Source organism: Stegostoma tigrinum, chromosome 44 (assembly GCF_030684315.1).
Source record: "Stegostoma tigrinum isolate sSteTig4 chromosome 44, sSteTig4.hap1, whole genome shotgun sequence".
Taxonomy (NCBI): Eukaryota; Metazoa; Chordata; class Chondrichthyes; order Orectolobiformes; family Stegostomatidae; genus Stegostoma; species Stegostoma tigrinum.
Genome location: NC_081397.1, coordinates 12,863,365 through 12,875,915, shown reverse-complemented (window position 1 = coordinate 12,875,915; position 12,551 = coordinate 12,863,365). Strand labels below are relative to the sequence as shown.

The 12,551-nt window shown below is 43.5% G+C and overlaps 2 protein-coding genes across 6 annotated transcripts in view; both read right to left on the bottom strand.

Moving 5' to 3' along the window:
* LOC132207190 (histone H3-like) overlaps window positions 1–12,551 on the bottom strand; it is a 913,943-nt gene that overhangs the window by 4,362 nt on the left and 897,030 nt on the right. The window lies entirely within an intron of this gene.
* LOC132207197 (zinc finger protein 664-like) lies at window positions 551–11,592 on the bottom strand. 5 transcript variants are annotated; one of them, XM_059642415.1, is made up of 4 exons: window positions 11,464–11,592; window positions 9,922–9,971; window positions 4,421–4,521; window positions 551–2,916 (listed from the first exon to the last, which is right to left on the bottom strand). In XM_059642415.1, the coding sequence occupies exon 4, from the start codon at window positions 2,814–2,816 to the stop codon at window positions 2,346–2,348; it is 471 nt and encodes a 156-aa protein (XP_059498398.1). In that variant the 5' UTR covers window positions 2,817–2,916; window positions 4,421–4,521; window positions 9,922–9,971; window positions 11,464–11,592; the 3' UTR covers window positions 551–2,345. The 5 variants fall into 5 exon arrangements, with proteins under 5 accessions (XP_059498398.1, XP_059498397.1, XP_059498399.1 ...); XM_059642414.1 differs by having other exon boundaries at window positions 4,435–4,521; XM_059642416.1 differs by lacking the exon at window positions 11,464–11,592 and adding an exon at window positions 11,132–11,453 and having other exon boundaries at window positions 4,435–4,521.

Below are 12,551 nucleotides of genomic sequence, written 5' to 3'. Positions count from 1 at the left end.
GTTTAAGTTCCTTTTTAATACTCCATTAGTGCAGGAGATTCAAACCCTGGTGGAATACGAACCCTGAGTTTCACACCCAGCAAACAAGTGTCCCATCCCTTGTCAGCAAGTAAAAGAAAATTGTTTCCCTCCAAGTTCTGCAAATAGATTTTATATGTTTCTCTTTTTAAAATTAATTTTGTAACTCTCTGCAGGGGTTCTGCCTGGTGGTAGAATGCTGTAAATGAGGCTTTCTACTGTCAGTGAGAGGCTTTCAAATTGAACCGAGATACACCAAAACAGCTGCTGGACTTTTCACACCAGCAAAAACATGATGTGACCAGGGCAATAACAACATGAAAAACGTGACAGGAAGTAGGGATTAAATTAAAATGGAGTTGGAGGGCTGTTTGAGCTTCATTCACTTTGAAAGTTGCTCTCTGGGAGAGGGAGGGATTTCTTCTGTAAATATCCACCTTTAGTCTGGTACGCAAGCGAGACTTTCACTCTGCTTCTGACAGTCTTTGCTCCTGTGAGTAAATATGGGGTAAATTATTGAACAACTAGAGTATCAGGTGGAATTGAATTTCATTTATTATTTTATACCGGATGACACTTTATTTCCACATCTTCTGGTACATTGGGTGACAGTTTAATTGTGTGTCTGACTATCTCCAAGTGAGATACTCTTTTATTTTGGTTGACATGGTGGTCAGTCATGTGACGCTGCAGAGATTCTTCAGCAAAATCAAAAAAGACAAATTGTAATTACGCAAGACAAAAACAGAGAGAAAAACAATGTTCCTCAACAATAACAATATTTCTCAACAGCACCATTTGGTCCCTTGAGCCTGCTCTGCCATTGTACAGAATCAGGGCTGATCTGACATTCTTCATGGCTGCTTTCCTGTGATTTTCCCATAATTCTTCATCAAGAATCTACATCAGCCTTCATTTTAGACTAGGCCCGACTTTGCCTCCCTGTTCTGTGGCAACAAGTTCCACAGGCTCCCAACGCTCCACAGAAGAAATTCCTCCTCATCTGTCTTAAATTGGTGGTGGCCCTATATTCTGAGACAATGCACTTTGGACAGAGATTCTTCCAGCAAGTGAAAAATCCTCTCAACATTTACCCTTTCAAGCCTAATTTAATACGTTTCATCACTTCTCATTCTTCTGAACTCCAGTGAGTAGACTCCCACAAAGTTTAGCCTTTGCTCACATGACAGTCCCTCCATACAAAGGAATATCCTGGAGAACATTCTCTGAACCACCTCCAATGAAATAATACCTTTCCTTCCATAAGGGGGCCAAAATTATTCCCAGCATTCGAGATGTGGTCTCACCAGCACCTTGGACAGTTGCAGGAAGACATCCCAACTTTATTTCAAGAAAATTGGAGATTTAAAGTGCCATTGTTCCACAAGCCTTCCTGATTACCTGCTGCAACTGTGTGCCCGTATTTATTTACACAGGTTTAAATCCAGAGAAATTACATCAAATATTAAATCTCTAAATTATATCTGAACAGGTTTGGCCCAAACACATCCTGTGAACTATGGAATTTTCTTTCAGGAATACTCTCAAATTTCAGAGAATAAACATTTTCCGCTTCTAATACCATCACAGCTCAAACCAAACCCTCCTCAGAAGTTCTACTCAGGTAACTTTTTGTTCTTTTGTTTCCACTGAATTATTCTGAGCTCTCTATAGTAGACAGACTAAACTTGATTCTGATCTTAGTCCTATCTCCAAACTAAACAAAATACCTTCTAACCCTGGGTTTATAAAGAAAAATCAATCCTTGATTACTCTGAACTGAAAACAAGATAATGTCCTTTGATGTTTGCTCATCCATTGCAAATCAACAAGAGTCTAAACAATTTCCCATTCACTCCACATGGGGCTCCACAGCCACTTGCATTCTGAGCAGTGCTGGAGGAAGGTCACTGTTTCACAAGGATTCACACTTTTTCTTTCAAAGAAAACTTTCAGAAAATGAACCAAATTCAGTGTCACTATTATAAAAGCCAACTTCCAAACTGAAATTTATATAAATTATACATCCTTCATCACGGCAGTTACTCAGGATCTCACTGACATTTCAGCAGTTTCCATAACTCAATGAATCCCTTCCCTGACACAGAGAAAGTGAACAGCCTCTCCCCAGTGTGAACTGTCCACAAGGTGGCAGATTCAGTGAATCCCCTCACTCAGCTTCTCCACAGACAATCTGCTGATGTACAGTCATTTATCTGAACTGACTCAACACTGTCCTACAGTGGGAACAGGTAAACACTCTCTCATCAGTGTGAATTCACCCACGTGTCATCAAGCTGGATGTGTCAAAAAATCCCCCTCCCACACTAGGAGCTGGTGAATGGCCTCTCCCCAGTGTGAATTCGTTGATGAGTCTGGAGGCTGGAAGCCAAAGTGAATCCCTTGCCGCACGTACAGCAGATGAACGGCCTCTCCCCAGTGTGAACTCGCTGGTGTATCAGCAGGTTGGAGGAATTAGTGAATCCCTGCCCACACTCAGAGCAGGAGAATGGTCTCTCCCCAGTGTGAACTCGCTGGTGTCTCTGCAGGTGGGATTTCTGACTGAATCCCTTGCCACATTCAGAGCAGGAGAATGGTTTCTCCCCAGTGTGACTGCGCCGATGAATTTCCAGTTCAGTCGAGGATCTGAATCCATTCCCACAGTCCCCACATTTCCACAGTTTCTCCTTGTGACTCCGTTTATGTTTCGAGAGGTCAGATGATCGGCTGAATGCTCGTGCACACACATCACACATGTACAGTTTCTGACCGCTGTCAACAGTGTATTCTCCTTCCATGTTCAAAACCCAATGAGATTCAGGTTACACCAAATTGGGCCACACTGAAATCCTGATCGGTTGCAGTTTCCCCGACTGTAAATCCTCTCCTTCCAATATCCTGTGGAATTGATTTAGAACAGAATTAATGGAAGTGAGAGTCTCCCCATAAAAATACAAAGTCATGCATCTGTCCTGGTATCGCATTTGGCTCCGTGTCAAATGTATGAACACAACGGCTAACATATAAACTATCGGGCCGTCCCGCCTGCTCCATCATTCAATACGATGATGACCGATAAGATCATGTTTTGAATCTCTAGCTACACCCAATAAGTTTTGATTCCCTGGCTGAACAAGTATCTGCCCACCTCTGCCTTAAAAATGTTCAATGATCCAGTCTCGGAGATACTGAGAACTGCAGATGCTGGAGAATCCGAGGTAACAAAGTGTGGAGCTGGATGAAGGGTCGAGGCCCGAAACATCAGCTTTTGTGCTCCTAAGATGCTGCTTGGCCTGCTGTGTTCATCCAGCTCCACACAATGATCCAGTCTCGACTGTCTTTTGAGGCAGAGGGTTCCAAAGTCACACTAATCTTGTATAAAGAACTCCTCTCATGATAAAGCAGTCTTCCCCCATTCTGGACTTAGCCGGAGGAGAAAATATGTCCACATTCACCTTGTCAAAACCCATTCAGGATATTAAACATGAGGCAAGTCACACCTCACTCTTCTGAACACGTGAGCATTCCCCATGCTGTCCAAAATATCCTCAGAAGACAACCCACTCATTCAGGGATAACAAGGTGCAGAGCTCAATGGACACAGCATGCTAAGCAGCATCAGAGGAGCAGGAAGGCTGACATTTCAGTCCTCGACCCTTCATCAGTCTTCCAGCTCCTCTCATGCTGCTTGGCCTTCTGTGTTCATCCAGCTCTACACCATGATATCTCAGATTCTCCAGCATCTGCAGTTCCTACTATCTCCACTCATTCAGGTATCAGTCCACTGAATCTCCACCGCATTTACATCCTTCCTTCAATAATGAGACCAAAACGGCACATAGTCATGGAGGTGAAGTTTCACTTATTCCCTGTACAACTGAATTATCAAATCCTTACTTTTCTATTTGATTTCACTTGTGATAAACAAGAACATTCCATGAGCCTTCATCTTCACTTGTTAATTATATCCCAATCTTTTGTGTATTTCACACCAGATCCCCTTGATATCTAAACCCCAAAAGATTCTGCACCTGTCTTCTTTTCTCATTTTTCCCGTCAAGCAAACAATTTCACATTTTGTTATATCATAGATCACCTGAAATATTCATTCAAAAAGGCTGCAAACTGTTGTCGGGAAATTAAGTCTTCACAGCCACCTTTCTTGATAGCTTTGTAGCAACACAAAGTGTACCTACCATGACTTCATTTCCCTCGTCCAAGTCACTGATATAAACTGCAAAAGGTTTAGGTTCAGCAGAGCCCTGTGGCTCCCCACTCATCACATTCTGACAATCTGAAACACACCCATTTATGGATATTCTCGGTTTTCTATCATCCAGCCAATCCAGTATCCAGGCCGGTATGTACCACTAAACTAGTAGCTCCCACTCAAAACAGTCACCTTTTCCATGGTACCTTGTGAAATGCCTTCAGGAAAGCCAAGAACAAGAGATCATCAGGCTCCCTTTATCCACAGCACATGTCACTCCTCAAAGAATTCCACTAAATTGGAGAAACACAAAGAAGTAATTGTTCCCTTAGTTGAAGGGTGAATAACACTGGGCATCATTTTGCAGTGAAAGGCAAGAATTTTACAGGGGAATGGAGGAAAACATTTTTCACCTAAAGGGTGGTGCAAGTCTGGAATGCACTGCCTGGGACGGCCGTTGATGCGGCAAGCCTCACAAATCAACCTCCACTGCTCCAGGGAAGAAAAGCCCCATCCTTTCCAGCCCCAACCCACAGCCCAAACCCTCCAATACCGGCAATATCCCTGTGAATCATCTCTGAACACTTTCAGGATTCACAACTTCTTTCCCATAGCAGGGAGACCTGAACAGAATACAGTATTCTAACTATGTCCTGTACAGTCGCAATATGACATCCCAACTCCAATAACTCAATGCAGTGACAAATGAAGGCGAGCGTACCAAATGCCTTCTTCACCACCCTGTCCACCTGCAACTCCGCTTTCAAGGGACTTTGCACCTGCACCCCTAATCCCCTTGTCCAGCTACACTCCCATGGGCCCTCCCATTAACTGTCTAAATCCTGCCCTGATTTTCATTGTTGAAATGCAACACCTCTCATTTGTCTGAACTCCATCTGCCACTCCTCAGCCCACTGATCAAAATCCCAAACTACTCAGTGAAGATCACCTTCCTCACTGTCCATGCACCACCAATGTTGGTGTCATCTGCAAACCTATGAACTATACCGTCACATGCAAATCATTTGGATAATTACAAAAAGCAGTGGACCCAGAACTGATTCTTATGGCACACCACCTGGTCACAGGCCTCCAGTTCAAAAGACAACCCTCCACCACACCCCTCTGTTTCCTACCCTGAATCCATATTTGATTCCAACTGGCTAGTGCTTCCTGTATTCCATATGATCTAACCTTGCTAACCAGTCTACCATGCAGAACCTTGTCAAGTGTTTTGCTGAAGTCCATATACACAATGTCTACCGCCCGGCCTTCAATCTTCTTTGCCACATTTTCAAAAAAAATAACACAACCGACAGACTGAGACACGATTACTCATGCACAAAGCCATGCTGACTCTCCCTAATCAGTCCTTACCTTTCTAAATGCATTTAAATCCTTTTGTTCACTTTTATTTCTTCAGGTTTTTGTTTCAAATTCATGCAGAGGTGTTGGGCGGCACTGGCTAGGCCAGCATTCACTGTCATCCATAAACTGCCCAGAAGGCAGTTAACAGTCAACATTGCTGTGGGTCTGGACACGTAAACCAGACCCATTCAGGATGGCAGCTTTCTTCCCCAGTGGACCTGAGTGAACCAGATGTTTTGTTCCTAAAAATCAACAATGGATTCTTGACCATCGTTCAACTTAAAGCCAGAGTTTTATTCAAGTTCTACCACCTGCCATGGCAGGATCTGAACCCAGGTCCCCAGATTAATATTCTGGTGATATACCACCAAATAATTGATTCTCATTCCCTCCATGACAGGTCACCCTAACTGGCCTGTAGTTTCCTGTTGTCTGCCTTCCTCGCCTCTTCAATACAGAGGTTTTATCTGCTATTTTGCAGTGAGACAGAAACTTTCCAGAATCTAATGCATTTTGGAAAGTTAACACCGATGTTTCTACAACAACTGCAGAATATTTGTTCGCCAAGCCACTTCTTTTGTTAAACACCGTCTGGAGTGTTTTTTTTTAAGCCACCCGATCTTCCATAGAGTCCAGCTCCCTTTGACAACCTCACGCTGGAAAGTGTAGGGCCCAGCTGGCTTTGAAAGGACTCAGGGTAAACTCAGCCACTTCGCCTCCATCACCACTCCAGCTCAATCCGATACAGCAAAGACTTACAAAAGCTAACTGGAATAAGCCCCTGAAGAGGAAAGAAAAAGGCAAATAACAGGAATCGCTGATTTGCTTTTGGGGAAAGGCCAGCACAGGCACAATGGATAGAGCAGCCTCCTTCTCCATGGTAATCAGTGACTTTGTGTGACTCAATTAATAGGAACCAATAGGCCACAATATGACCACCACCCACCCTGTTAGAAATGGCCTTTTAATTCATCCATGTGTGTTTCTTGACTTGGTTCTGGGAGGAAGTCCTAGATGGGGTTGAGAAATGTATCAGCCATGACTGACTCTGCAGACTCTGGTTCTGCTCCTCTGTCTTATGGACTTATCATCAAAAGAGCAGCAAAATACTGTCGCTGCTGCTGCAAGTCTGAAATAAACAGAAAATGCTGAAAAATCACAACAGGTCGGGCAGTATCTGAGGATAGAGAATCGGTTCATGTTAACAGAGTGCAAGTTACAAGAAAGATAGAGTGCTTTTCTAAGATTGGAGATTTATACAGAAGATGGGTCTCTAAATAGTTGCAGATTTCAGGCAGTACCAAAAATGGAAGCATGTACTGATTGGCTGCATAATTGGAATTCTTAGGCTTGTTATGATGTTTTGGCTATGAGCTGGGAGCAGCAAATTCAGAACCCGAGCAGCCAATGCAACTGTAAGAAAATGGACGGGTCATCAAGGGACAATTGGAAGAGGACAACTGGAAATTCGGCAGAGAGCCAATGGCCATCTGAAAGGTGTGAGAGCTAACTGCCATTTGAGCTCACATGCACCCAGCTCACACAAGAAATCACTAAGTTCTGTGTGAAAGCACCATCCTATCCACTATAGGTCTCACGACGGCACTTCCAGCAAGAGTCTTCACTGAGAAAACATCCCTGACAGCAGAATCAGTGGAATAGGAGTGTTTATGGCATGAGACAAACAGAAGGAAGAGCGTTTCAGAGACACATTCTATGTGAACTGGGAGAGATTATGTTTTAATTTATTATTCTTATTAATTGGGCTTATAATACGTGGGACTTGTGTTTATTTGGACAGCATGCCAGGAGAATTCAGTTCAGTTAGGGAATAGATTGTGCCTGGTCGGTTGGGGTGGGGTGGGTTGGGTTGGGTTGGGGTGGGGATGGTGGGGGCAAAGGTTTTTCTGTTTGTCAGTAATTCTGTTCATTTCGTCATTGTTAGGGCTAAATAAATAAATTGTTACTTTTACTTGTGACTTATACAGTGGGGATCAGGGATTTTTTTTTAAACCATTCTTCTAACAGCAAGCTTCCCTGTGTGTTAAGGTCACCATTAGAAAGGAACCTCTACTCCCATAACAACAGATTGGGGCTTGAGTTTTGGGTTAATTATCCAAACGTTCGACCTACCCCTGCTTCATAACACCCTGCTCTTGGAATCTATGCAATGATCAATAAAGGGAAGCATCCCTTATATGTTCTTAACTGCATGAATTGACCTGTCCTGCCACCCTCAGGAATATGCAGACAAGCACATGTGAACCTTTTGCTCGTTTGAGCTTCCTAACGTTTTGCCATTCATTGAGTACACCCTTGTCTTGTTCCTTCTGCCAAAGTGCATCACCTCCCATTTATCAGGGTTAAACTGCAACTGCCACTATTCTGCCTTCTGACCAATCTGTTCATATGTTCCAGTCACCCAACACCTGTCTCCTCACTGTCAAACACCTGACTAATTTTAGTGTCATTCACAAACTTAGTCATCATCTCTCTCAAGTCTTATCTACTTCACGTACAAATATCACAAAAACACACTGATCCCTGTGGGATGTCACTGCACACTGCATTCCAGTCACACAAACTGCCTTCTACCATCGCCCTCTGTTTCCCAGCACTGAGCCAATTTTGGGTCCAGCTTGGCAAGTTACCAGGCATCCCATCAAGGATTGATTTCAAAGGACCTGAGGAGCAACATGTTCATGCAGAGAGTGCTAGGTGCACAGAATGAGCTGCTAGAATAAGTGGTGAAGGCTGGTACAATTACAACAATTAAAAGGCATCTGGATGGGTACATGAATAGGTATAGTTGAGAGGGATATGGGCCAAATGCTGGCAAATGGGACTTGAATAATTAAGAATATCTGGACAGCATGACCGAGTGTGACCAAAGTGTCTGTTTCCATGCTGTACATCTCTATTGTTCTACATCGACGTTAACTTCATCAGTCGAGGCACGGAGTATAAGGGCAGGGAGGTTATGTTGAAGCTGTACAGAATTTTGGTCAGACCACAGCTAGAGTACTGTATACAATCCTGGTCACCACATTATCAGACAGACATGCAGCTGACAGGAAAAGCAGTCTCATTGGTGATAGTGAGGAGGATGCTCTCAAGCTACAGTCTGATATTGATCAACTGGTAAATTGGGCAGAGGGGGCTGTGTGGTCATGAATTTGGGAGGTTTCAGGTGTACATAATTCTGAGAGTTAGAGACAATGCAGATCATGACAACCTTTTCCCCATCGCAGACATGTCTAAGACCAGTGGGCATAGGTTTAAGGAGAACAATAAGTGGTTTTGACAAGATCTAAGGGAAAGAAAAGAATTCACCCAGAGAGCGGTAGAAATATGGAACGCATGGGCTGAGATGGTGATGGAGGCGAGTACTCTCACAACATTTAAAAAGCATCTGAATCAACACTTAAAAAGCCAGAACAGAGTAGTCTATTGACCAAGTGCAGGTAAATGGGATTAATGTAGTTTCAAGTTTGGTGGTCAGTTTCAACACGGGGACCGAAGGGCCTGTTTCTTTGCTGTATTACTCTATAACTCACTGTAACTCAATCCTATGGGCTAAAGGTACTTTTACAGTGTTAGGTGACAGATCAGCATTGAACAATGGAACAGGCTTCAGGGACGGATGGCCTACTCCTGTTGCTGTAAGGTTATGAGGGTCATAGAGAGGGTGGATAGGAAGCATCTGTTCCCCTTTAATTGAAGGGTCAATAGGACATCATTGAAAAGGGGAAAGACAGAAGATTGATGGAATTTGATGAAGTTTATGTTTTTTTCATTCAGAAGGTGGTGGGTATTTGGAATACAACAGCTGGGAGGGTAAGTGAAACAGGAAACTTCACAACCTTTAAAAACGTATTTAGCTGAGCACTTGAAACATCACAACTTATAAAACAATGGGCCAAGTACTGCACAGTGGGAACAGTGTAAATTAGGTTTTTTTTGGTGCAGACTTGATGGATCAAAGTGCCTCTTCTAAACTGTATGATTCTATGACTCTGCAATTCCTGACGGTGAAAAGTACCGAGGGAAGATGGAGCTGGTAAGTCAGCAGTGCACACTTGGATGATGGGCAATGACAGAAACTTCAGACATTCAGCAAACAAACACAAACATTAAACAGAGCAGGTTAGACATTGGTAGAGAGCTGATCAGGGAGGACAGAGGCGACACACAGTAATGGATGGTCATGGCTTCAGATCCACAGTAAAGGAATTACACCAGCCCCAGAGGTATGCATCGTTCCACAGATAACTGGCACACACCGAAAACCTCAAAATTGTAAAAGAATGGTCAAAGTTACTCACTCAACAGTTTCACCGTCTGCAATTTGGAAATCTCCTGCTGGAGCCGGCACCTGTAAAGATATCAGAAACGCCAGAGTCAGAAAAATCCCACATTTGAGGAAATCCCCAGGGAGTGGGTGATGTCACTGTGCAATTGTCAGTTTGTGATGACATCATCACAACAAACAGAGTGCATTCTGGGTCTGTACAAACCAGTGACTACCCACACATTCTGAAGGATGGGCGGGTGGCTTCATCAGAACGGTTTGAGGGATCGGGGATTTTAGTTGCAAGGCTGCATTCAAGAAATGCAGCATTCAAGAAATGCAGCATTCAAGAAATGCATTGCTCCAAAGTGAATAAAGGACAGAGTGGGGGGTGGGGTGGGGTTGATAACAGTACAAAAGTTATAACAATCATAGAGGTCCACACACAAAGAAAAAGGCCCTTCAGCCCATTAAGGCTGTGCCAGTCAGAAACAACGACCTCACCACTTGTCCAGTACAAGACAATCTTGAATCTAACAGAGTTATGATCAATGTCTACAACTGATTCCCTCACTGATATTTCAACTCCTTGCTCGGCTTCAATTACCTAAAACTCAGTCCAGTACCATTCCCTCTCGTGTAGGATCTTCTTAATACTGGCTTCAAAAGCTGCCGTGGATGCATGTTGAGAATTTCACTTTCTCTAAATCTTTCACACTATGACTACCCCAGTTGATGTTGGGAATAGTTCTCGCACCTGTTACTTTATGCCTCATCAATACAGTCAGAGAAACTAACACCAGGAGAAGGCCATTCAGCCCTTTCCTCCAGCTTCAACATTTAAATGATCATGGCCAAACATGCAACTTAGTACCCTGTTCCTTCTTTCTCTTTGAACATTTCAGTCCTATGTTTTGGCCACAACAATTTGCCGTGGGAGAGAATTCCACAAGCTCACCACTCCCTGGGTGAAGATCTTTGTGCTCATCTTAGTCTTTCGTCCTACGCTGCATCCTTCAACCTTGAACCTTGGTTCTAGACCCCCCCAGTCATTGGGAACATCGTTTCTGCATTTATCTTGTAGGGCCCTAAATTTTATACATTTCTATTGGATGCTCCCTCAGTCTCACAATGACCCTGTGCAATTCCAGCACAATAGTCTTGCTTCTGTATTCAAATCATCTCACTGTGAGGGCTAACATACAATCTGCAATCTTCACCGCCTGCTGTGCATACATGCTTACCTTCACAAGCTGGTGTCCCTTCTCAAATCCATAACCATTCAGATAATAAACTGGTATAACAGGGTGTAGAGCTGGATGAACACAGCAGGCCAAGCAGCATCAGAGTTATCCTCATTGTAAGCAATTGATGGTAAACTTCCAGTCAGGAACAATGTTGCCCCCTACAAACATGGCGGCACCTCGAGTGCATTCCCCCAACAAACATTGCCGCCGCACCTGCGCCCTACCGCCCGTCATTATCAAACGAAATGGCGGCCATCAATTCAACTTTAAACTCCGGCATTGGCGACAAACGGAAGCATCAGAAGGTCGTGCTGGGATTTACAGCTTACCGAACAGCTTTACGAAGCTTTTCCGTCCATCTGCTGAATGCAGCGGCCCCGTCGTTCTGTCCGTTTGTTAACGGTCCAAGAGCCGCCTGAAACAACGCTCCCCCGTCGCTGTCACCCTGCACAAAGTCCAGTCACACATGGCACTACGCCTGCGCACATTTTCCTGTTCTGTGACTAGGGAACATTTACTGCTCTTTGGCATTCTGGGTAGCTGTGCCGCCATTGACTATTCTCTTTCAAGGATGTTATTTGACCGGTTCTACTGGCTCAATTAACTGCATGATTTCCAATTCTAATGTTACTTTTGGGTAAAGGGCATATTTGCAATTCTAATTTTGTTTTCTCACAAAACAAACGCATAAACATTCAGTGCATTCCAAGCATGGCCTGATTAGTTCCTGGTATAATTGCACAGGATTCGTTGCAAGCCTCAAACTCTCATTTGTTTGATTTTCTATGAACAGATAGGAACTGCAGTGATGGCGAGAAGCAGAAGAGATGGGAGTAGGAAGAAAACCGGGAATTTTGGAAGGAAACAGGACAGATGGATTTCAACCCAAGGAGGAATGGAAGTGCGTGTGGCCAGCATTTACAACTTTGGGACAGCAGGAGGGGAAAATTAAAAGGAAAAAAGTGTGTTCTGAATTTCTACCCTGTCCTGAGAGTGATGCCATTTGCAAACTCCTTTTATATGAAACTTGAAAGGGAAAGTTTACAGACTTTATCTCAAATCAATTACTACATTAAGATATGACAGTGTCACTTAATTCATCATGACCTACATAGTTTGTAGGTAAAAGGAGAACTGTTTAACCAGTTAAACAGTGAGAACGATAAAAGTCCAACATTCATGAGCTTTTTGTTTCAGAGTTCCAGCACCTGCAGTTCTTTATTTTGTTTAAGTATTTTGTTTTCCCTCTGGCTCCGTTTTGTATTGCATAACATTCTAACTGGAGTTTACGGTTGCTCACTTAAATAAGAAGGTCACCAAGAATCTGGCAAGAGGAACGTTGCAAAGCAATGGTAAGCTCAGAAATTGCGGATATAAAGCCCAAGATGCTGAAATCAGTTGTCCACCCAGCTGAGCT

Bases quoted from the DNA above. Each gene is read 5' to 3' on its own strand.
- LOC132207197 (XM_059642415.1), bottom strand. From the start codon at position 2,816: ATGGAAGGAGAATACACTGTTGACAGCGGTCAGAAACTGTACATGTGT.